At 52.1% G+C, this 22,827-nt stretch overlaps 2 protein-coding genes across 2 annotated transcripts in view; one reads left to right on the forward strand and one right to left on the reverse strand.

Moving 5' to 3' along the window:
• Positions 1 to 1,873: 1,873 nt before the first annotated feature.
• Trpc7 (transient receptor potential cation channel subfamily C member 7) overlaps positions 1,874 to 22,827 on the reverse strand; it is a 156,662-nt gene continuing 135,708 nt past the window's right edge. Inside the window, exons 12-15 of the mRNA XM_027409603.2 lie at positions 12,049 to 12,270; positions 11,085 to 11,165; positions 4,089 to 4,164; positions 1,874 to 2,043 (exon numbers count right to left, since the gene is read on the reverse strand). Coding sequence (XP_027265404.1) covers positions 1,874 to 2,043; positions 4,089 to 4,164; positions 11,085 to 11,165; positions 12,049 to 12,270 — 549 coding nt within the window. The remainder of the gene's footprint in view (positions 2,044 to 4,088; positions 4,165 to 11,084; positions 11,166 to 12,048; positions 12,271 to 22,827) is intronic.
• Positions 15,289 to 17,727, forward strand: LOC113835055 (bromodomain-containing protein 4-like). The gene has a single exon (XM_035443004.1). It carries the CDS (start codon positions 15,484 to 15,486, stop codon positions 17,332 to 17,334), a length of 1,851 nt encoding a protein of 616 aa, XP_035298895.1. The 5' UTR covers positions 15,289 to 15,483; the 3' UTR covers positions 17,335 to 17,727.

The following is a 22,827-nucleotide window of genomic DNA, read 5'->3' on the forward strand; positions in this document are numbered from 1 at the left end:
GAGTACTGATGCATGGGTTGCAGGAGCACTGATGCATGGGTGTGCAGGAGCATTGATGCATGGGTGCACAGGAGCACTGATGCATGGGTGCGCAGGAGCACTGATGCATGGGTGCGCAGGAGCATCGATGCATGGGTGCACAGGAGCACTGATGCATGGGTGCACAGGAGCACTGATGCATGGGTGCACAGGAGCACTAATGCATGGGTGCACAGGAGCACTGATGCATGGGTGCACAGGAGCACTGATGCATGGGTGCACAGGAGCACTGATGCATGGGTATGCAGGAATACTGATGCATGGGTGCACAGGAGCACTGATGCATGGGTGCACAGGAGCACTGATGTATGGGCTCATAGGAGAACTGATGCATGGATGCGCAGGAGCACTGATGCATGGGTGTGCAGGAGCACTGATGCATGGGTGCGCAGGAGCACTGATGCATGGGTGTGCAGGAGCACTGATGCATGGGTGTGCAGGAATACTGATGTATGGGTTCATAGGAGCACTGATGCATGGGTGTGCAGGAGCACTGATGCATGGGTGCACAGGAGTACTGATGCATGGGTGTGCATGAGTACTGATGCATGGTTGCACAGGAACACTGATGCATGGGTTACAGGAGCACTGATGCATGGGTATGATTAATAATCCTGAAGCCGGTGCACAGTAGGCACTCGGTCGGTTGGTCACACTCTGGTCAGCATCACCAGCCGTGTTTCCTTGAGACCAGTGGACTCTCCTTTAATCACGCCAGCACATTGGTTGGGGCTGGGCGCCATCTGGTGGCTGCTTTCTACTCTCACTTAGGTCCCTGGGATGTGAGGCCCCTTTTCTGGCCCGGTTGGCAGGCGGGCGGGGATGCTCCAGAGGAGGGCTGGGAGCAAACTTGCCATTTCCCTCACCACTTCCTTCCTGACCTTGGAGAGGCTGGGCTCAGGTCTGGGAACGGGAAGTGGGACTTGGCAGTGAAGGTAGGAGCCAGGAACTCCCTGGGGGTGGGAGGGTGGCTGTGGACTCTGGGGTTTGGTCCCATTCTCCCAGACATCCTTGACTTTGCGGGTCCCCAAAGCCAGGCCCACCGCCACAGATGGGCCAGCAGCACACTCTCAGAAACCCCCAGGCTCTTATGAGGTAATTTTATTTCTTCTCATTTTAGGTAAAAATAGTAAATACAAGATAATCTTAATAAAGGTAAAAATACATTATTTGGATTTTGTTGTTTCTAAACAATGACAACTTTTCTCTACAGTACAATTTTTGATTTAGTGTTTTTAAACTTTTTTATATAAACAAATAGAACTATTTAGCTATTAGGCTATCTGGGTTCTCGTCTGGCACTTGAGTAGGTCACAGGCCACCTCCCCATTCCGAGTGTGTGTGTGAGTGTGTGTGAGTGTGTGAGTGTGTGTGAGTGTGTGTGTGTGTGTGTGTGTGTGTGTGTGTGTGTGTGTGTGAGTGTGTGTGTGAGTGTGTGTGTGTGTGAGTGTGTGTGTGTGTGTGTGTGTGGTGGGAGAATGAGAAGGGACTCGCAGGACTGGGAGGGTTGATGCCCCAGGACACGGCTGTCGTCCTGAGAGAGGTGGGAGGGCACACTTGTGCATCCAAGATGGCCTTTTCCTGCCTTGGTCTCTCAGGTGTGTCTGACGGCACTGCCTCCCTCCTTGGGGTAGCTGTCCTCTCCCAACAGTATAGTTTCACAATCCTGGGCCCAGGCAGGTCCTGGGCTAAGAGCCAGCCACGTGCCCAGGGCAGAGCCCTGGGATCCCCTTGTATCCCAGGGGAGTGGGGTGGACCCCTCCCCCACAGGGCTGTGACCGGATGTTCCAGTCGGGCTTTGGAATGCTGGTACAAGTCACCGGTGCCTCAGGCACTAAATGTCCTTGCCCTTGTTCACCCGAAGGTGGTCCTTGTTTAAGTTCTTCCCAAATTTCTCACTGAGTTGTTGGATCAGGTCTGCCAGCTCGCCCGTAGCTTGCGACTTCTCTTCAAGAAGCTCATAGCGAAGGCTGGAGATGTCTTGCTTGATTTCTTTGAGTTCACCTGAAAGGACAGAAGAACGCGTCCTGAGGATGGACTCGCTGACAGGAAGGAGGATGGACTCTGCTCTGGTGGATGAGGTTGGGGAGCGTGCTAGGATCATGAAGAGCCCACAGAACTCCAGGGGAAAAAGTGCCACCCAGCTGCTTACAGCCTCCCCTCCTCCACACCCCCCCCCCCAATTCCTGGAAACCCTTTCCCTTCACAGCTTGGAGAGGTGGCATTCAGGGCTGCAAACTTTCTGGCAACTGTTTCACACACTGCTGGCTCCAGTGTTGGTCTCAGAGCCCTTACAGGTAGATGTCAAGAGTGAGCAAGAGGCTCTCTCTGCTTGATTCTGCGTATCTGTGCACCCGAAATCAGGGCTCTGTACAATGGGCGCAGCCCCAGGGCTGGCCAGCTGTTGTTCCGTTTGCTCTTAGAAGCAGCCCGATCGCCCCAATTCCAGCCTCCCTGATGCCTACGGCTGCCTCCTCCCCTAATAGGGGATCACCAAGCAGCCACTTTCATTTTCTGTTTCCATAGTTACCCTCATGGTTAGAAGGGGTCTGGCCTGTGGGAATCTCTTTATTAAGCACAAAGGTTCTTTCCTCATATTTTAGACAGCAGACTAAATTCCGGTGGGAGTCCACTGCTTTCGAGTGTATTATTCTTATCTCTTACACAGGTGTGCTAAAATATATGAAGTGCAGAGCTCTTACACACACAATTACATCCCCTATTTTTACTAGGGGGCTTCACTAAGCCCCAGGCTCAAGGTATCATTCAAGTTAAAATGGCATGGGGCACCCATCCACAAACTGTCATGTCTGACACAGTCACACACCCCTGCGGCTGGATGACATGGTACCTGGTGATCTCATAATTGGGGCTCACAAGGAGAGGTAAGTGAGTGAGCTCAGCGTCTTAGCTCTGTCTGCTCAGCAGCTAGATGGGGCATTGCTGCTTCTCAGGCTCTGTGCTGGGTACCCCAAGATGAGGCAAAGTGTCACTCAGCAGATGTGCTCTTTTGATAGCCCTTGTGGCCCTAGTCGGGGGAGGCAGGATAACCCCACTCATGGACAAGGGACTTTCTGGGTAGCAAATATTTATCCTAGGTGTGTTGTGTGATTAATAATAAGGCATCCGCCTCTTGCCTAAGAATCCCTGCTGAAAACAAACTGAGAAATAACTCAAACCGTGAGAGTGTGCACGGGAACCACCTGCTGCTGTCTATTATCTAAAACGGAGACCGAGGGCCCGGCCCTGCCCGCCACAGACGCTTCCATCTGCACTGTAACCAGCGGGAACTGAAGAGGGAGGGCCTCCGAGAAACACAGCGGTTGTCAGTCTCAGAACCCCGAACAGAAGCAGGATGGGCAGCTGGGGCTGAGCTAGTGGCAGGTTCTGGAAATGGGGTTCAGACTGACCCTTCTGTAGGTAGATATGCCCACACAGGAAGGTAGGAGTGGTGGGCTTCTAGGCTATCCTGAATTCACAGGGCTCGAAGCCAACTGAGGAGGATGCCATCACTGTGAGAGGTGGACTAATGTCCCACAGTGATGTCCATATTGTCACAGCTGGTGGCTGGCCTGAGGATAGGTCATGTCACACGGCAAACAGGAACTAAGGTAACTCGTGGAATCATGTGCTAACCAGCCGGCTTTAGGAGAGTCCTGGATGGTTCAGGAGCCCATCTATCACAGTCATCGTTACAGGAGGAGGAGGAGGGAGGAGGAGGAGGAGGAGGAGGAGGAGGAGGAGGAGGAGGAGGAGGGAAAGAGGCAGGTCAGGGTGGAGGTGGCAGTTGCCAGACAGGAGAGTTGGGGCCCCAGGGGGGGGCCTCTGGGTTTTGGCTCAGGCTGGAGCAGCTGCTGCAGCAGTGAGGGAAAAAGGCCTTGCTCTCCCCGCCTCACAGGACTGCATATGCTTACACTGAAGAGCAGGGGCTTCTCCAGAAAGGACACAGAACCCCAACTACACCACAGTCCCAGCCCCCAGAGAACCATGGTCGACCCCTGACCTGCAAAATTCAGAATGAGATTGCCTCAGAGTGAGTCCTCACGTACCTTCGTTGACTTCGTCATTTTCTCTGTCTACCTGGGCCTTCAGCACGTATCTCTTTATGAGCCGCTTCATGATTTTCTGAAACGATAAGCACAGAAGGGCTCAGTGGCGGTATAGCCAGCAAGGGCTCTTTCCCTCCTACAGCCCAGGAGTCAGCACTGGACACTAGCAGGCTAGTGCCTCTCTCCAGGGTGCTCTGCCCAGTGGAGAGACTGACAGAGCTCTGCTTAGCCTCCATACCCCTCAGGAAGCGTCTTATGGTCACTTCCCGTTGACAGGAAGCCAAACCAAGGAGAGGGGGAACCGTGGATATGCGGCTGTGCTTGAGGCCCTCGGCCCACTTTTGTCCTGGCCAGACAGGGAATGCTGGGAAATCTTAGCACGTCAGTGCAGGTGACTGCAGCCTTAGAGGTGACAGTGAGTGGTGTGCTGGTCGTGAGAGCCACCAGGGTCAGGTTGGAGGAAGTCGGCTGCATCTTTGTAGCGCTGTTGCCAGCGTCCATCAACCACACTCTTAGGCAGATGGAGGAGATGGAGGAGAGACCACTCCCCAGATGTCCGCAGGTCTGACCTGTACCCCCAGTTATGGTGGAGCAGGGGCTTTGGCCCCAGCTTCCCGATGGCAGGAAGGTAAGTATTCCTTAGTGAACAGAGCTTGAACCACGCTGAGGGGACACCAAGAATAGCACCGAGTGTCAGGAAGCCCAGAGGAGCTGAACTTTGGATTTTGCCAGCTAGTTGTTCAGGGTTCCTGTGAAATCACAGAGTTTAAAAATATTCTGGAAGCTGAGATTTCTGACTCTTTCTCGAGATGAGAAGCATGGAGGAGAGGGAGCCAGAGTTCCCTGCTGCTAGAGCTGCCCTGGTCAGGAGCCCATTCACCTGGCCACACCCAAAATCAAGAGGACACAGCAGCATCTTCTAGAGTTCAGATGCCTGCAGTGGTTCAGTCCTAGATTCTCTCTGACCACAGAGAAATGGAACTGAGTTGTATGCAAAGTGCTAGAGGCTTCAAGGGATTTCCTGTCAGCTGATGGTTCTCTTCATGCCCTCAGCAGGGGTGGGGTGTTGGTGGTGTGTGGGGCTGAATTGGTGGTGGTGGTGGTAGTGGTGGTGGTGTGTGGGGCTAGCTTGCCAAGGAGATGTCTCCAGACTGGGGTCCCAAGATTTTTGCATGTCCTGAGCTAAGTTTCTTTCACCCACAGCCCTGGGTGAGCTTAGGCCAGTGAGCCCTCCTCTGCCTGAGCCTGTGGGTCCCCCACAGCTCATTAGCAAGCTGCCCCCTGCTGGTCCTCATTTGGTGGGTGTTAGCCCTGCAGAGTCGGAAGTGTAGCTCATCCTTTTCTCTGGGACATTCTTCTAGTCCAGGAAGCAGGTTATCTACACCACAGGACTGTGTACCCACCTCTTGGGGCCTTCAAAGGAAAAGCAAGCCAGACAAACACAAAAATAAAACCTGCCCTTAATTGGTCCTCACTGAAGAAAATGGAGTTATCTCTGTATCTGTTAGTCTAGGAAATTAAGTCCATTCGTCGGCTGCACATTTTTAGGCTGGCCCAAGAGAAAGGGTTACGGTTAAAGTTAGTTGCCTTTCAAGGCAAACCTCGATAATTGAGTGTCCCTGCTGGGTGCATTCCTGTAAGCCTGAAATGCCAACACTCCCGGAGGAGTCTGAGACAGGAGGATGGTGCCGGTTCCAGGTCTGGGCTAATGGTGAGACCCTGTCTCAGTGAAGCAAGCAGATGGCTTCCCCACTTCCGCTGTCATGAGCGAAGGAGTCACGATGGATGGAGGGTGACGATGCAGAGCCTGAAAGTGAAGGGGGTGAGTGGCCCCTCTTTGTGGGGGCAGCAGCCATCACAGTCCTGCCTGGCTGGTGGTTAGTATCTGCTGCGCTCTGGACTGAGCCACACAATCAAACGAGTCTCTAAAAATATCCTAAGGGCTATGCTTATGACCACTCCAAAACATGCTTGCCAAGCTCCATTTAGAACTGATGAGATCCAGCTCACATGCATCTGGGAGGAGGGGGGGAGGAGGGAGGGGGAGGAGGGAGAGGAGGAGGAGGAGGGGGAGGAGGAGGGGGGGGGAGGAGAGGAGGGGAGAGAGGGAGGAGGAGGGGGAGAGAGGAGGAGGAGGGGGAGAGAGGGAGGAGGAGGGAGGAGAGGGAGGAGGAGGGGAGAGAGGGAGGAGGAGGGAGGAGGAGGGGGAGGAGGAGGAGGAGGAGGAGGGGGAAGCAGCAGCAGTAGCAGAAGCGCTCAGACGTGCATGCTGCATCATTAGTGTTGTTTGCAAAAATGATCTCACTTAATCTCCCCAGAAACTCAGTGATGGAGTTTGGGGGGGAGGGGGATTGTTACAGATGAGGACTTGAGGGCTAAGGGTGTGAGGAACTCTAAGGCCACACAGGTGGGGAGATGGGGGGGTGCAAGGTTTAGGTTTAGCCAAAATGGAAACCAGAGCTGCATTAAAAGGCTGGTTTCCTGGTGGTTGGGCAGTGCGGAGCTTGTCTGTGAACTGGATTCCATTAGGCTTGGCTGCCTCGGCACGTCTTTCATGCAGAAGGGGCCTTTTTAGGTGTCTGCAGATGGGCAACCTCACAGTGACTACTGCAGAGGGAAAGAGTTGCTGGCCCCAGATTCTTTGGGCTTGAATACACATGGCCCATTCTTGGTTACTAAAGTGCTTAATCTGAGTGGGGTTTCTGCAGTCTTGGGGGTTCAAAGGCTAGAAAATCAAAGATTTGCTTTGAAGCCCTCAGTCTACATTGGGGCTGTAGAGGCTTGATGTACAGACAGACATGGATTAGAATGACAGACATGGGGGCGGGGCTGTGACCTTGCTCCTCATCCCAAGGTAATGAGCGCCCTCTGGGGGAGTAACAGTGGGGCTACAGACAATCCTGGAGACTATGTCCTCATGTGGCTGAGTTTCTCTGGTCTGTGCATGGTAGACAACATGGGATCCCCAATGACAAGATGCTGGGATTGCCACCAGGAAGCATAAAATGGTTGGCAATATTCTCCTTGACAGTCAGGCCAGAAGGTTCTGGGGAAGGTGGTCATCACAACTTCCTCTGTTTCACTATGTGGGTGAGGGTGGGGTGAGGTGGGATGAGGGTGGGGTGGGGGTGGGGTGAGGGTGGGATGAGGTGGGGTGGGGTGGGGTGGGGGTGGGGTGGGGTGGGATGAGGGTGGGATGGGGTGGGTGAGGGTGGGATGAGGGTGGGGTGGGGGTGGGGTGGGGTGAGGTGGGGTGAGGGTGGGTGGGGGGGGGTGGGAGGTGGGGTGGGGTGGGGGGGTGGGGATGGGTTGGGGTGGGTGGGGTGGGTGGGGGTGGGGTGGGGTGGGTGGGTGGGGTGGGGGTGCTGCTTTGGTCTGGACTGTAGACAGCTCCTTGTTTTCTTCCCCGGGTCCTGACTTTATGAAGCTGCACTCTCCCTGGCTCCTGGCCAGGCCAGGCGGGCCCACATGCCTGTAGCTAGCATGAGGTGAGTCTGTTTAGTGATGTTACAGCGTAGGAAGACTGTGGATGCAAACGACGTGCACAATGAGTGAGAATGGGTTGTCTCAGAGGCTTGCAACCAGGCGCAAGGGAAACACTTCCCCAGCACAGACTCCGGGGGTCCGTGGCCTTTGGGTGCTGGTGGGAGGGGACACGATCCTGGTTCCCGGGGGACGAGGTGGCCAAGAACACGGCCCAGGATGAGAGCACATGATTTATAGTGGAGAGGGGTGGGTGAGGTGAATGCAGCCAGGGGGAAGTGATGCTGCCCTCCAGGAGCAGAAAAGCTGGAGCTTTCTAGGAAGGTGGGCAAAATGGAGCTTGGCAGAAGCCGCACGCTATGGTCCAATGGTCGCGTTGGTGAGACCCTGGACAGAGAGAGCAGGGCTGGCAGCTTGTCTGTCACATCTCACAGCATCAGACAGCTACAACATGCCGCCCCCCTGGGGAAGCCAGGCCTGCTGTTACATGCCTGTAATCCCAGCATCTGGAAAGGGGGGGCAGGAGGGACAGGAGTTCAAGGAGAACCTCAGCTACATAGAAAGTTCTCAGCTAGGTTGAGCTACACAAGGCCCTGTCTCAAAACAAACAAACAAACAACAAAAAACAACCAAACCACTGCCTTCAAATAGCAACAAAATTAATCCTCTCCCCCCAAAACAACCCATAGTAAGGAGACACTATGTCATAAAGCTAAGGTCTGTTTGGACGGTGGGCTGTACTGGATTCTATGGGATACTTAGGATCCCGCTTGTTTCCTCCCCTCGGTGTGTGTTTTTGGGGTCTGTACCCCTAACTAATTGACTCTTGGTACAGGCCACATGGCAACTCTGAGAGGAGGCACACCTGGGCCGTGTCATCCACATATCCACATCATGATTCTATTCCATTGTTTGGTCTCTTGGACCTGGAGCCCAGGTTGGAAAGGACCTAACTAAAGCAAGCAGCTGAGGGAACTAGTAAGTCAGTCAGACTCCAGGTGGCTGCCCTGGTCTGCAGGAACCGCTTTTTCCCACCACACAAAGTAGAAGGACTGAAAAGCTTAAAACCCCAGGGAAGAGACAGCAGGAGCCAGGCTCAGGGGCCTTGTGATGGAGCAGTGTCCTGTAGTCTGTGATTTTACAGGACTTCTGCCACAGGGTGCAAGGCTGACGACACAGTGAGCTGGCTGCTCTGGGGAGGGCTTGGAGAGCAGGGAAGGGGAGATAGCCTGAAGGCTGCAGGCTCTGCACATCAAACTGCTGTGGGGCGGAAGTATGCAGTCTGGAAGGCTCCCATCAGGCCCACAAGCCGGAAGTAGCCTCAGATTCATCCTTTGGCTTTGCCTGTTGCAGCTGTCAACAGGACACTGATCAAGGCTGGCTCAGGCTCCTTGTCCTCACCTTGGGTTTGGAGGTTTAGACAGATCCCACACTGGAGACCACCAAGCTTCAGCAAGGCAGGGGCTGAGGGAATTCTGAGGGAGCACTAGCATGACAGGCCAGTGCCTGGGTAGTGTGCTGTGGTGACAGAAGTGACCTGAGAATCAGGTGGTCACAATCAGCTGTGAGGTCTAAGCCAAGGACAATCAGTTCTGTTATCCATAAAATTTGCTGGAATCTGGGGGGGGGGGCAAACTACTAATTTCCAGCCTGCTTCCAGATGATATTTGGGGTCATCTCAAGTTTAATTTAGATCCTGAATAGATGACTACAACTCAGAAAGATGCCCAGATACACAGCCCCACTGGTCCAGAGTGACCAGGTGCAAAAAGCAGGGTGTTCTCAGTCCCACCGCTGTCCCTTATCTCCCTGTCCCCAGTGCCTTTGTGCTTGTCTGTGAGGACTACTTGAATAAGTAGCCGGGGTTTTTTCCTCCAAGCTGACAAAATACAAGTGAACAAAGCTTCCCAAGGTCATCCCTAGGCTGAGGCTGCAAACCAGCCAGTCTCTGTCATCACAGCAGGGGTGCCTGGGAGATGTAAGGCAGGATGGACAGAAGCTGTGGGGCTGGTAGGATGCATGGGACAGCTGTGAGGCTGGTTGTGATTCATCTGGGTGCAGGGCATTCACAGGCAATCATTCTTCCTTTATCTCGGTGGCTGGTCCTGTCCAAGACCAGCAGTTTCTATTAGGAGTTGCTATCTTTTCTGTGACACAGAAAATCTGTGCTCTTCTCGAAGAAGCTGAGAAATGGGGGCCCTCCCCTGGCAGAGGATTTAGCTGGTGAAACAGCTCAAAGCAGATCAACCTGGGCAGCCCCGATTCTGCACACGATTAATTTCAAGATTTGCCCATTGCCAATTTTGAGCTCATGTCATCTGATAAGACTCAAGTGCTCTCAGGGATGAGCTAGTTCTTAATTGAACAATTAAATCCTCTCTAGTGCACCACTGGCTTCTGAAACCCAGGCGAGGAGATTCAACTAGAGACCCGTGTCTGGAAGATGCCAGGTCTGTAGCCGTTCCCTGTGGGAAGGTGGCACTAGGGACATGTCACCTTCTCACCTCAGCCCAAAGTGATAACCAGGATAACATCACATTACAGCCAGAAGGAATTATGAACAAGAATGAAGCTGCTCACTGCGGGGAGTGGGAGGCAGGGAAAAGAATGCCCTGCACGTTCCAACAGATAACTGATGGTTACCATTCATCACGGCTAGGAACCCATTCAAACCGGAACAGAAGGGTTAGCCTGGTTCCCAGAAGGGATACGTGGATGGCAAGCATAGAGAGAAGGCTTCCCCCAAATTTCTGTAGCAAGCATTGACACAGGTTGGCAGTCTAAAGAGGACACACTGGGAGTCATGGAGGTGCCACTCCTTCCCTGGTCCCCACCCAGCATCAGTTCCTACCTCCTGTGCGTTGTGTTTTTTTTCCCCCATTGCTGCTCACACACCCCAAGTGAAATGGCCATGCCTTACATCTGAATGACAGGCATGCCCTGCGTCCTCCTTACTAGTGTGTCTGCCTAGTCACTGACGCTGAGGACAGTGTAGTCATTTCTGTCCCCTGCCAAGTTACCCTCCTCTCCTGGACCTCAGAGAACACGGGATACTATTCCCATCCTGAGTGGCGGGCTCTGCCTTCCTTCTGACTTTGTCTTCTGCTTTCCCCTGAGGTGGAGGCCTTTGTGATGCCCGGCCCTTACCAGGAAGGTTCCTTTTCCTGGCTGAGGTCTTGGCCAACATTCCTCTCCATGAAGATGTCCCCACCCAACCCCCCCCACCAGGCCTTCCTGGTTTTCTCCAGTTTTAATTGTACTCTTTATTTCTTGGGCCTTCTATCAGTTTGATGCCATATTTTATCATCTGTGCGTTTATTATTTGTCTCTCCACCTAAGTAGCCTGGAGGTGCCATTGCGGTAGGAACCCTGTTGGCACCCTCGGTAGATGGCACAATGCCTGCCACAGGGCCGGCGCTCTGCAGGGAGGGAACAGTGTTCTGTGTTGTCACAGCCGTGTAACTGAACCCATCTTAGTGGCATCTACGTCTGCCCACGCTTAGGTGAAATTACCTGGTATCTGGTGGGTTTGCTGAAAGTGTTGTTTGCTGTCAGATTTTCAGAATTCCTCATGCCCGCCTGGTAGCGAGTCTTCTAGAACAAAGAAAGAAAGATGCATACATACATGGCAGGGCTCAGAGCGATGTCCAGATACAAAGGCAGCCTGCAGGGAACCTTCTGGAAGTGGGTTTGGAAATGGCTTGGCTTCCTAGACTGTTGCTTTTGGGAACTGGGTTTCTGTAGGATTGTCATAGTAACAGACCATTGTTGGCCATTTGGTCTAGGAAGTCCTGAGTTTTGTGTCTTTCTTCTGGAACTCCTCAGAGGCTCGGCTAAGCCAGTGAACACTGAGGCCCCAGAAGTGTTCAGGGAATCTGTTCTCAGATCAACCTCTGGCTACTTTCTGTAAAAAACTATACTACCTCCACATGCTCTAGGGCAGTGGTTCTCAGCCTGTGGGGTCAGTCTCCTCTGGGAGAGGATGTCAAATCACCCTTTCACAGGGGTTACCTAAAACTACCTGCATATCAGATGCTTACGTTATAATTCGTAACAGTGGCAAAAATAACAGTTATGAAGTAGCAGTATCGATGAAATAATCTTATGGTGGGGGGGGTCACCACAGCATGAGGAACTGTGTTAAGGGGTCTTGGCATTAGGAGGGGTGAGAATCACTGCTCTATGGAGTCTGCTTTGCTGATGTCTTGTCTTTCCAGGCAGCAGGCAGCTTGCTGAACTGTAAGTGTCTCTGAGGAACTTTGGGACATTCTGCTGGGTGGACGCTTTGCTGAGGTGCCTGATAGATTCGGCAAGGCAATGGCTCCTTGCATCTCCTAGCTCACTGGCTTGCTTTGTACCAGGGGTGGCTGTTGGAAGGAAGGAGTCAAACACACAGCCCCAGCCACACTCCCCTCTGCCTGTCCTCGCCCTGTGCCCCCCCATGCCCCCCACTCCCCCATGCCCCCGCGCCTCCTACCCGGAATTTGGAGTTCAGCATGCCCATTTCCAGGTCATTCTCACAGCTTTTGGCCTTGGATTTGCAGAGCTTTACGAGGCACATCTTGATTCTCATTATGAGATAATAAAAGGATTTTGGACTTGGCACTAGGTTAAAAGGAGCAGGTAGAGTTCTGCCTTCATCGAAGTAAGAAAGCCAGAGCTTCGCTCGAGCAAATTTCCATTCCACGTCCGCGTCTTCCTGTGGAACAAGGGAATCAGTCACATACCAGAGGCCACAGCTCAATGCCTGGGCAGTGTGAGCAGGGTCTGAGTCTCCAGTGTTTGAGCAGATCGCCGGACAGGACTGGAGGGCTGTGGATGCGTCTGTGATGGCACAGGACAGGGCTATCTATCTGTAAGGCCAAGTACTTTTGAAGCTCTCTACCTGCCTTGGCATTCACGGTGGAAAAGCCCCAGCCAGGGCTAAGTTTTCTGCCCCCTCACTGGCGCACCCACTCGCAGCAGCTCGTAAGAACTGTTGCCACCGCAGCTTTGTCCTCCTGTCCTTTGACTTCACAGCTCTGGTCACTACAGCATCAAGTTAGTCGTCTCTTAGCGGAGAGTCACCCTAAGGCCTAAGGCGATGGGGTTTAAAATCATACATATGTGGTTTAAAAGTTCCTTACTAATTACATGACCCGAGCTGGGAATCACAGAGCGTGGGTAACACTGCCTCCTTCATGTTGTTCAGAGGCAGGCATCAGGTGTACACGCCAAGGCACCGTGAGCCCATCAAGGACGCGCCTGTGCAAGCCTGCTGGGGTGGACCACTAGGGTACAAGCCCACAACCAGCAGGCTGCCTTTGCTTTCTGTTCTAAGCCTCCACATTTGACCTGTGCACACTGGGGCAGGACAAGTGGATCTTGTAGACTCGAAACTTCATGAGGATGGGGTCAGTCCTTGTGTAGCAGGGAGACTGGAAACAAGAGGAAGGCTGGTACACTGGTAAGAATGTGGTGTCTAGAGACTCCATGGGTTCAAATCCTGGCAAGGTCCTTACAAGTTACGAAAATATGGTATCTGACTCAGTCGTTCTGGTCCTCTGTTGTCTCCTTTATAAAATGGGAAGAGTACAGTAATCTCCTGCATCACAGGCAGCCAGAGGAACTAAAGGAACTGTGCACTGTCTAGAAATATCTTTTATCTCCATAGCTGGCATGGGCCTTGTTGTCAGCTGCCAGTCACAGCAAACAGTACAATCCAAGCTTTCTAAGGAGGAAGCATGTCTTTGGAATGCTTCCAATCAGCCAACAACCCACCTTGGACTTGATCAAGAGATATGCCAGAGCTGAAAGATGATCTGTGTTGAGGCTGGCCTAGCCTGGGGTTCAAAGTCTGTTCGGGGCTGAAATTAGAGCTGGATAGTTCTCAACCTGCTTGGGGAGCGGTGAGGTAGGGTGAAGAACCGGTAGGAGTCAACAGTGGGCGAGGGCTGAGGAGTGTGAACCACTGGTGGCAGAGCATTGTGAGAGCCCAGTGGAGACAGAGTTTTCTCATTTTTAAGAGAAGATTGGTCAATGGACTCATTTAAATGCTGACACAAGCCGGGCGTTGGTGGCTCGCACCTTTAATCCCAGCACTCGGGAGGCAGAGGCAGGTGGATCTCTGTGAGTTCGAGGCCAGCCTGGTCTCCAGAGTGAGTGCCAGGATAGGCTCCAAAGCTACACAGAGAAAGTCTGTCTCAAAAAACAAAACAAAACAACAACAACAACAACAAAACCAGAAAACAAATGCTGACACAAAAGATCAGGTGGAGAGCCCCATCCTCCAGCCTCCAGCCTCTTTCCCTTGCCCAGTGTACGCCCCTGCAGTGCGGAGCACACCACTGTCTCCCCTCTCTGTCCTGAAACATGCTGATCCAATAGTGTGGAATGATCTTTCTGGGAGAGTAGGCTCCAGGCTGGACAGTGTCCTCTTAACACTCACTGTCCTCAGCCCTGACCCCGCGGCTCTGGGATGGGACTGTGTTTGCAGACAGAACCTTTTAAGAAGGTGCTTGAGGTTAAATGAGGTTATGAAGGCAGGTCCCTGACAAGCAGGATTGGCAGAAAAGCCACCTAAGGACACAGCTGGAAGGCTGCTGTCTGGACGCCAGGAAGGGCGGCTTCGTGGAACCATCTGCACAGACATTTAGATCTTCTAGCCTCTAGAACTGTGAGGTAATAAATGTCTGACATTTAAGCCACATAGACTGATTTTCCTTTTTTTTTTTTTTAAATAAAAGCCATATTAAACTAACTTCTTTATTCTTCTGTATGAGAACCATGAAAATAATCATTTCTTATCCTTTAAGTGAAAGACCCCTGTCCCTTAGCCCTTTCTTTCTCAAGTTTGTCTCCTCTTCCTCCTGTCGGCGGCTTCCCCGATCCCCACCCCCGGTGGCCTTTCCCCGCCCGGCCCGAGAACAAGCACCGGGTGGGGCCGGCCCGAGAACAAGCACCGGGTGGGGCCGGCCCGAGAATGAGCACCAGGTGGGCCAGCCCGAGAACGAGCACCGGGTGGGCTGGCACGAGGGCGAGCACCAGGTGGGTCAGCACGAGGACAAACACCGAGTGAGCCGGCCTGGAGCTCTGCCCCTGAGCCCCCGCCCCGCCCGAAGAGAAACACTCCGTCCCAAGGTCTCCGCCCCCAAGGTCAGCCATCAGGAAAAGGGGGGGAATTGAGTCTGCTGTACCAGACACCAGACCTTGAGAATATGCTGATCTGGAATGGCTCTGTGTCTCATTTGAACCATCCAATGGAAATGATTCTGTATTTCGCCTCATTTGAAAGACTCTGTGTTTCACCTCATTTGAATAACTCTGTACTTTGCCTCATTTGAATAACCCTGTATAGCGCCTCATATACATTGACCAATGGGAATAGCTCTGTATAATGCCTCATTAGAATTATCCAATAGAATCCTTGCTCCTAGCTTGCGCCTTTTTTCCTATATAAGGACCCCTTTTCCCTTGGCTCGGGGCGCTTAGCCACACAGAAGCTAAGTCGCCCCAGGTACCTGCGTCTCCAATAAAGCCTCTTGTTTTTTGCATCCAGTTCGTGGCCTCGCTGATTCCTGGGTGTGTGGGTCTCCCTCTACGAAAGTATCCCTTCGGGGTCTTTCATTTGGGGGCTCGGTCCGGGATCGAGACCCGCCCAGGGACCACCGACCCACGTCTGGGAGGTAAGTGTTGTGCGGATCCGCTGTTTTGTCTTGTCTGGTCTGAGTCTGTCTTGTGAATTGCGCTTGCGTTTGTAGTATACAGCTGTGTACATTTGTAGGCGGATCCGAGGAGGGACTGACGGGTCCGAACTCCCGACCGCGGCTCCAGGAGACGTCCTGGTAGCGTTTGAAGCCCTCAGGAAGAGGGATTTGTATTTTGAACTTGGGAAGCCCTCAGGGTGAGAGATTTGTACTTTGAACTTAGATCTATGACTGGACATTTTCCCAGTCTCTTTGGAGAAGGCCCTCGGCTTGAGGGATTTGCAATCTTTACTGGGGACGAGGAAGGAGGGCCCCCTTCCTCGACTCTCTCTCAATTCCTTCTGTCGACTCTCTGTCGAAACCGCGCTGCGAAAGTCTGTTCTGTGTTATTCGGTCTTTGTCTTGTAGCTGTCATTTGTGCCCTCCTAAGCCTAGAAACTATGGGGCAAACTGTCACCACTCCTTTGTCCCTAACACTCTCCCACTGGAAAGATGTACAGGAATATGCTCATAACCAATCTGTTAATGTGCGTAAACGCAAATGGATTACTCTTTGTTCTTCAGAATGGCCGACCTTTGACGTAGGCTGGCCGCGAGATGGTACCTTTAACCCCCAGACTATATTCCAGATAAAAGAGAAGATTATGGATCCTGGACCACACGGGCATCCCGATCAAGTGGCTTATATCGTCACTTGGGAGGCTTTGGTTCAGGACCCCCCTCCCTGGGTACGTCCTTTCTTACATCCCAAGGGCCCCTCTCTCCTTCCCCCCTCTAACCGCTCCAACCGACCCATTCCTTCGGCCCCTACACCTCCCACTCCTTTGATTCCTCCCAACCCCCCTTCCCATTCCAACCTTTACCCTACCGTGGTGAAAGACACTAAGGCTAAAGAAAAGAAGACACCTAAGGTACTCCCTCCGGGAGAAGACCAGTTGGTTGATCTATTAACGGAGGAGCCCCCGCCATATCCGCCACTGCCGCCCCCACCAGAGGCAGAAGCGGACTCCGCCGCTGCCTTGGCGGAAGCGGCCCCTGACCCTTCACCAATGGCTTATCGACTAAGAGGTCGTAGGGAGCAGCCCGTTCCAGATTCAACCACTCTGCCCCTCCGAACTGGGCTGAACGGCCAACCTCAGTATTGGCCATTCTCAGCATCGGACCTCTATAACTGGAAAAATAATAATCCTTCTTTTTCTGCAGACCCCGTGAGGCTGACATCTCTCATAGAGTCGGTACTCACGACTCACCAACCCACCTGGGATGATTGTCAGCAGCTTTTGCAGGTCCTTTTAACCTCGGAAGAGAAACAGCGCGTGCTACTAGAAGCACGAAAAAATGTCCCAGGAGTAAACGGGCAGCCCACCCAGCTACCCAATGAAATTGATGCGGCTTGCCCTCTTGAAAGACCTGAATGGGATTTTACCACCGAAGCAGGTAGGACCCACCTGCGTCTCTATCGCCAGTTGCTGGTAGCGGGACTCCGGGGGGCAGGACGCAGACCCACTAATTTGGCCCAGGTGAAGCAGATAATACAGGGTGCGGAGGAATCACCTGCCGCTTTTCTAGAGAGATTGAAAGAAGCGTACAGGATGTATACTCCCTATAATCCGGAAGATCCAGGTCAGGCCACCAACGTTTCTATGTCCTTTATTTGGCAATCAGCCCCGGACATAAGAAACAAGCTTCAAAGGCTAGAAAATCTACAGGGATATACACTCCAAGATTTGTTGAAGGAAGCAGAACGTATTTTTAATAAGAGGGAAACACAGACAGAAAGAGAAGAACGTTGGAGGAAGGAAACTCAGGAGAGAGAGGAAAGACTAAGACAGGAAGCTGAGGAAAAAGAGGTTGCGAGAGACCGTAAGCGGAATAAAGAAATGAGCAGGTTATTGGCCACAGTAGTGACAGGCCAGAGACAGAATAGACAGAGGGATGACAGAAGGGGGCCCCACCTGGACAGGGACCAATGTGCTTACTGTAAAGAAAAAGGACATTGGGCAAGAGAATGCCCTAAGAACCCCCGGGCCAAGCTTCCACCGCCAAGGGTTTCTGACCTCCTGAACCTAGAAGATTAGAGGAGTCGGGGCCAGGAGCCCCCCCCTGAGCCCAGGATAACACTGCAAGTCGGGGGGCATCCGGTCACCTTCCTAGTCGATACAGGGGCACAACATTCCGTTCTGAATCGGTCACCCGGACCCCTGAGTCACCGGACTGCATGGGTACAGGGAGCTACAGGCGGAAAGCAGTACCATTGGACTACAAATCGGCAGCTCCAGCTCGCGACCGGTAAGGTTATGCATTCTTTCCTCCATGTGCCAGATTGCCCCTACCCCTTACTAGGACGGGACCTATTGACCAAATTAAAAGCTCAAATACACTTTGAGAGGTCAGAAGTCAAAGTCACAGGGCCAGAGGGAATTCCCCTTACCATCTTGACAATGTCCATAGAAGATGAATATAGACTCCATGAAAAGAGGACTAATTCGAACAATCAGGAAACCCTTGATCACTGGCTTGCGGAATTTCCCCAAGCCTGGGCTGAAACAGGAGGAATGGGCCTTGCCATTAACCAGGCCCCAATTATAGTAACCTTAAAAGCTGCCATCCTTCCTGCATCCGTCAGACAGTATCCAATGCCTAAAGAAGCCCGCGAAGGAATTCGGCCACATATTAAAAGGTTACTTGAACAAGGGATTCTGGTGCCCTGTAAATCTCCTTGGAATACACCCTTGCTACCCGTTAGGAAGCCGGGAACTAATGACTACCGGCCAGTGCAGGACCTGAGAGAAGTCAATAAAAGGATAGAGGACATACACCCTACTGTCCCCAACCCTTACAATTTGCTGAGTGGATTGCCACCTAACTATACCTGGTACACAGTCTTAGATCTTAAAGACGCTTTCTTCTGCCTCCGCCTGCATCCCACCAGCCAGCCTATATTTGCCTTTGAATGGCAGGACGTGGCCCTTGGAATCTCTGGGCAGCTGACTTGGACTAGGCTACCTCAAGGGTTTAAGAACAGCCCTACCCTTTTTGATGAAGCTTTACATCAGGACCTGGCAGAATTCCGGGTTAGGTACCCCGCTCTAATCCTCTTACAATATGTAGATGACATTCTCCTGGCAGCCAAAACCAAAGGGGAATGCAAGGAAGGCACTCAAGCCCTCCTCCAGACTCTTGGGAGCCTAGGGTACCGGGCATCCGCCAAGAAGGCCCAGATATGTCAGAAACAGGTGACCTATTTAGGATACAAGATAAAGGATGGACGTCGATGGCTAACGGAAGCCCGTATGCGAGCCATCTTAGACATTCCCACCCCACAAAATCCCCGCCAACTGAGAGAATTCTTGGGAACGGCAGGCTTCTGCCGCCTATGGATCCCTGGGTTTGCCGAAATGGCGGCTCCCCTCTACCCCCTCACTCGGCCAGGGGTTGCTTTTAAATGGGAAGAGCCCCAAAAGAAAGCCTTCACCGACATCAAAAAGGCTCTCCTTGAATCACCAGCCCTGGGTCTACCGGACTTAGCTAAGCCATTTGAACTTTTTATAGATGAGAAGGAGGGCTATGCTAAGGGAGTCCTCACCCAAAAACTGGGGCCTTGGAGAAGGCCCACTGCATACCTCTCCAAGAAATTGGATCCTGTGGCATCGGGATGGCCACCCTGCCTTCGAATGATTGCTGCTATAGCCCTGCTGGTAAAAGATTCTCACAAGCTAACCTTGGGGCAGCCTTTGACCATACATGCCCCTCATGCAGTAGAGGCAGTCATCAGACAGCCTCCAGACAGATGGCTTACTAATGCCCGAATGACTCATTACCAGACTATGCTGTTAGACAAAGACCGGGTCCACTTCGGGCCTTTGGTGACTCTGAACCCAGCCACCCTGCTCCCCCTCCCTGGGGAGCCCGAGGCTCATGATTGCTTACAGGTATTGGCCGAGGCCCATGGAGCGAGATCCGACCTGACTGACCAGCCTCTACCTAGCCCGGACCACATCTGGTTCACGGATGGAAGCAGCTTTTTGCATCAAGGAGAACGAAAGGCGGGCGCGGCAGTCACCACAGAGAATCAGGTCGTCTGGGCCCAGGCACTCCCCCCTGGAACTTCCGCACAGAGGGCAGAACTCATAGCACTCACGCAGGCTCTAAAATTGGCAGAAGGTAAGAGGCTCACCGTGTATACAGACAGTCGTTATGCCTTCGCCACTGCCCATATACATGGAGAAATTTACAGACGGAGGGGGCTGCTTACCTCTGAAGGGAAAGACATTAAAAATAAGGAGGAAATCCTCGCTCTCTTAAGGGCTCTTCATCTGCCCGCTGCCTTAAGTATCATACATTGCCCTGGACACCAAAAAGGGGATTCTTTCGAAGCAAGGGGCAATCGAAGGGCAGACTTGGCTGCCCGAGAGGCGGCCCTGACCACAGACACCACTAACCTCCTGGCTCTAGAGCCCACCAACGACCATCCCTTCCCCTCATGGGACTATGAACAAAGAGACATCCAAACCCTAGAGAAATTGGGAGCCGCAAAGGAACCAAACGGGGATTGGACTTATGAAGGAAAGACTGTCATCCCCTACCGGGTAACCAAGTACCTAGTGACATTTTTACATAAGATGACACATCTGAGCTCCAAGAAGATGCGGGAGCTCCTCGAACGAGAAGAGGAATTCAATTTCCTTTTGGGGAAGAACGATATTCTAAAACAGGTAACTGAGCAATGTGATGCGTGCGCCCGAGTCAACGCATCCAGACTGAAGCTTCCTCCCGGGAACCGGGTCAGAGGCTACCGGCCCGGAACACATTGGGAGATAGATTTCACTGAGATTAAACCAGGAAAATATGGATACAAGTATCTATTAATTTTTGTAGACACCTTTTCAGGATGGGTTGAAGCCTTCCCTACTAAACATGAAACAGCCAAGATCGTTACTAAGAAATTGCTTGAAGAAATCTTTCCCCGTTATGGGATGCCTCAGGTATTGGGAACAGACAATGGGCCCGCCTTCGTCTCCCAGGTAAGTCAGTCAGTGGCCACCTTGTTGGGGATTGATTGGAAATTACATTGTGCTTATAGACCCCAAAGTTCAGGACAGGTAGAAAGGATGAATAGAACAATCAAGGAGACTTTAACAAAATTGTCGCTTGCAACTGGCACTAGAGACTGGGTCCTCCTACTCCCCCTAGCACTCTACCGCGCTCGTAATACCCCTGGACCACATGGGCTCACACCCTTTGAGATCCTGTATGGAGTACCTACTCCTATCATTAACTTTCTTGATCAAGATGTCTCAGATTTTGCTAACTCCCCTTCTCTCCAAGCTCATTTACAGGCCCTCCAACTAGTACAACGGGAGGTCTGGAAACCCCTTGCTCAAGCTTATAAAGACCAGAGGGACCATCCCACCATCCCCCATTCCTACCAGATCGGGGACACTGTTTGGGTCCGGCGTCACCAGGCCAAGAACCTTGAACCCCGCTGGAAGGGACCCTACATCGTTTTGCTTACCACTCCCACCGCACTCAAGGTAGACGGCATTGCAGCTTGGATACATGCTTCACATGTAAAGCCAGCCCGACCCACCGATTCAGCCACTGCATCAGAATGGACCGCACACCGCACTCAAAATCCTTTAAAGATAAGACTCTCTCGTACACCCTCCTGTTGATTGGTTGTCTGTTTACCCCCCATGTAGCAACTAACCCCCACAGGGTTTATAATATCACCTGGAAAATAGCCAATCTAGGGACCGGGGAAATAGCCAACCTCAGCACTTATATAGGGACTCTACATGATGGGTTCCCTCCTCTCTATGTCGACCTATGTGACTTAGTAGGGTCTGATTGGGATCCCTCTGACCAGGAACCATTCCCAGGGTACGGATGCCACCACCCTGGGGGAAGGATAGGAACAAGAAGCAAGGATTTTTATGTTTGCCCCGGCCATAAACCAACTCATGGCTGCGGGGGGCCGCAGGAAGGGTACTGTGCAAGATGGGGATGTGAAACCACAGGGGAGGCTTACTGGAAACCCTCTTCCTCTTGGGATTTCATCACTCTCAAACGGAGGGAGATCCCAGGGTACGCAGGGAAAGGACCATGGAGATGTGGGCAAAGAGCCTGCGGACCTTGTTATGATAGTGCCGGAGGGGGAGGTTTTCAAGGCGCCACCCCCGGAGGAAAATGCAACCCTCTCATCCTAAGGTTCACAGATGCTGGAAAAAGAACTACTTGGGATAGTCCTAAGGTCTGGGGACTCAGGCTGCACCGAGCAGGGAAAGATCCGGTGACTTTATTCTCCCTGTACAGACAAATTACTCCCCTAAGCCAACAATCAGTCGGGCCAAACATAGTAATAGCGGACCAGAGATCCCCAACCCATTTTCAAGTCCCTAAACCCCCTACCGTTCCTAAAGCTATCACTCCTACACCAGGTGCTGTCACCTTCTCCCCCACCCCAGATGCCCTAAACATCGAGATAACCAGAGACCCTCCAGGTACCAGAGATAGATTATTACAATTAATCCAAGGAGTTTACCAAGCCTTAAATTTTTCAGACCCCAACAAGACTCAGGAATGCTGGTTATGCCTAGTTTCCCGGCCCCCATATTATGAAGGCGTGGCAATACTGGGCAACTACTCCAACCAGACCTCAGCACCTACCAGTTGCGGAGCTGCTATGCAGCACAAGCTCACAATATCTGAGGTCTCAGGAAAGGGGCTATGCATAGGCAGGATTCCTTCCTCACATCAAGAATTATGTAACCAAGTAGAGCCATTATCTCAGGACAGCCGATACCTTGTTGCCCCTTATGGAACTTATTGGGCTTGCAGTACTGGGTTGACTCCCTGTGTCTCTACCACTGTTCTCAACACCACCATTGACTTTTGTATATTGATAGAACTTTGGCCCAAAGTCACATACCACCAACCTGAATATGTTTACAGCGTACTAGAGAAATCAACCCGATATAAGAGGGAGCCAATATCCTTTACCGTGGCCCTATTATTAGGAGGAATAACAGTGGGGGGCATAGCAGCCGGCATAGGGACCGGAACCGTTGCCCTACAGGGAATTAATCATTTTAAGCTTCTACAACAAGCCATGCACACGGATATCCAGGTCCTAGAAGAGTCAGTCAGTGCACTCGAGAAATCCTTAACATCACTCTCTGAGGTGGTCCTGCAAAACAGACGGGGATTAGATTTATTATTTTTACAGGAAGGGGGGCTATGTGCTGCCCTCAAGGAAGAATGCTGCTTTTATGCAGATCATACAGGAATAGTTAGGGATAGCATGGCCAAACTTAGGGAGAGGCTAAAACAGAGGCAACAGCTATTTGAGTCTCAACAAGGATGGTTCGAGGGATGGTTCGCTAAATCCCCCTGGTTGACTACCCTTATATCCACGCTCATGGGACCTCTGGTTATTCTATTTTTGATCCTCATATTTGGTCCCTGCATTCTGAACAAACTGACTCAATTCATCAGAGAACGACTATCTGTTGTACAGGCCTTAGTCTTAACTCAACAATATCATCAGCTAAAGCAAATAGATCCAGAGT

This window comes from Cricetulus griseus, chromosome 3, assembly GCF_003668045.3.
Source record: "Cricetulus griseus strain 17A/GY chromosome 3, alternate assembly CriGri-PICRH-1.0, whole genome shotgun sequence".
Taxonomy (NCBI): domain Eukaryota; kingdom Metazoa; phylum Chordata; class Mammalia; order Rodentia; family Cricetidae; genus Cricetulus; species Cricetulus griseus.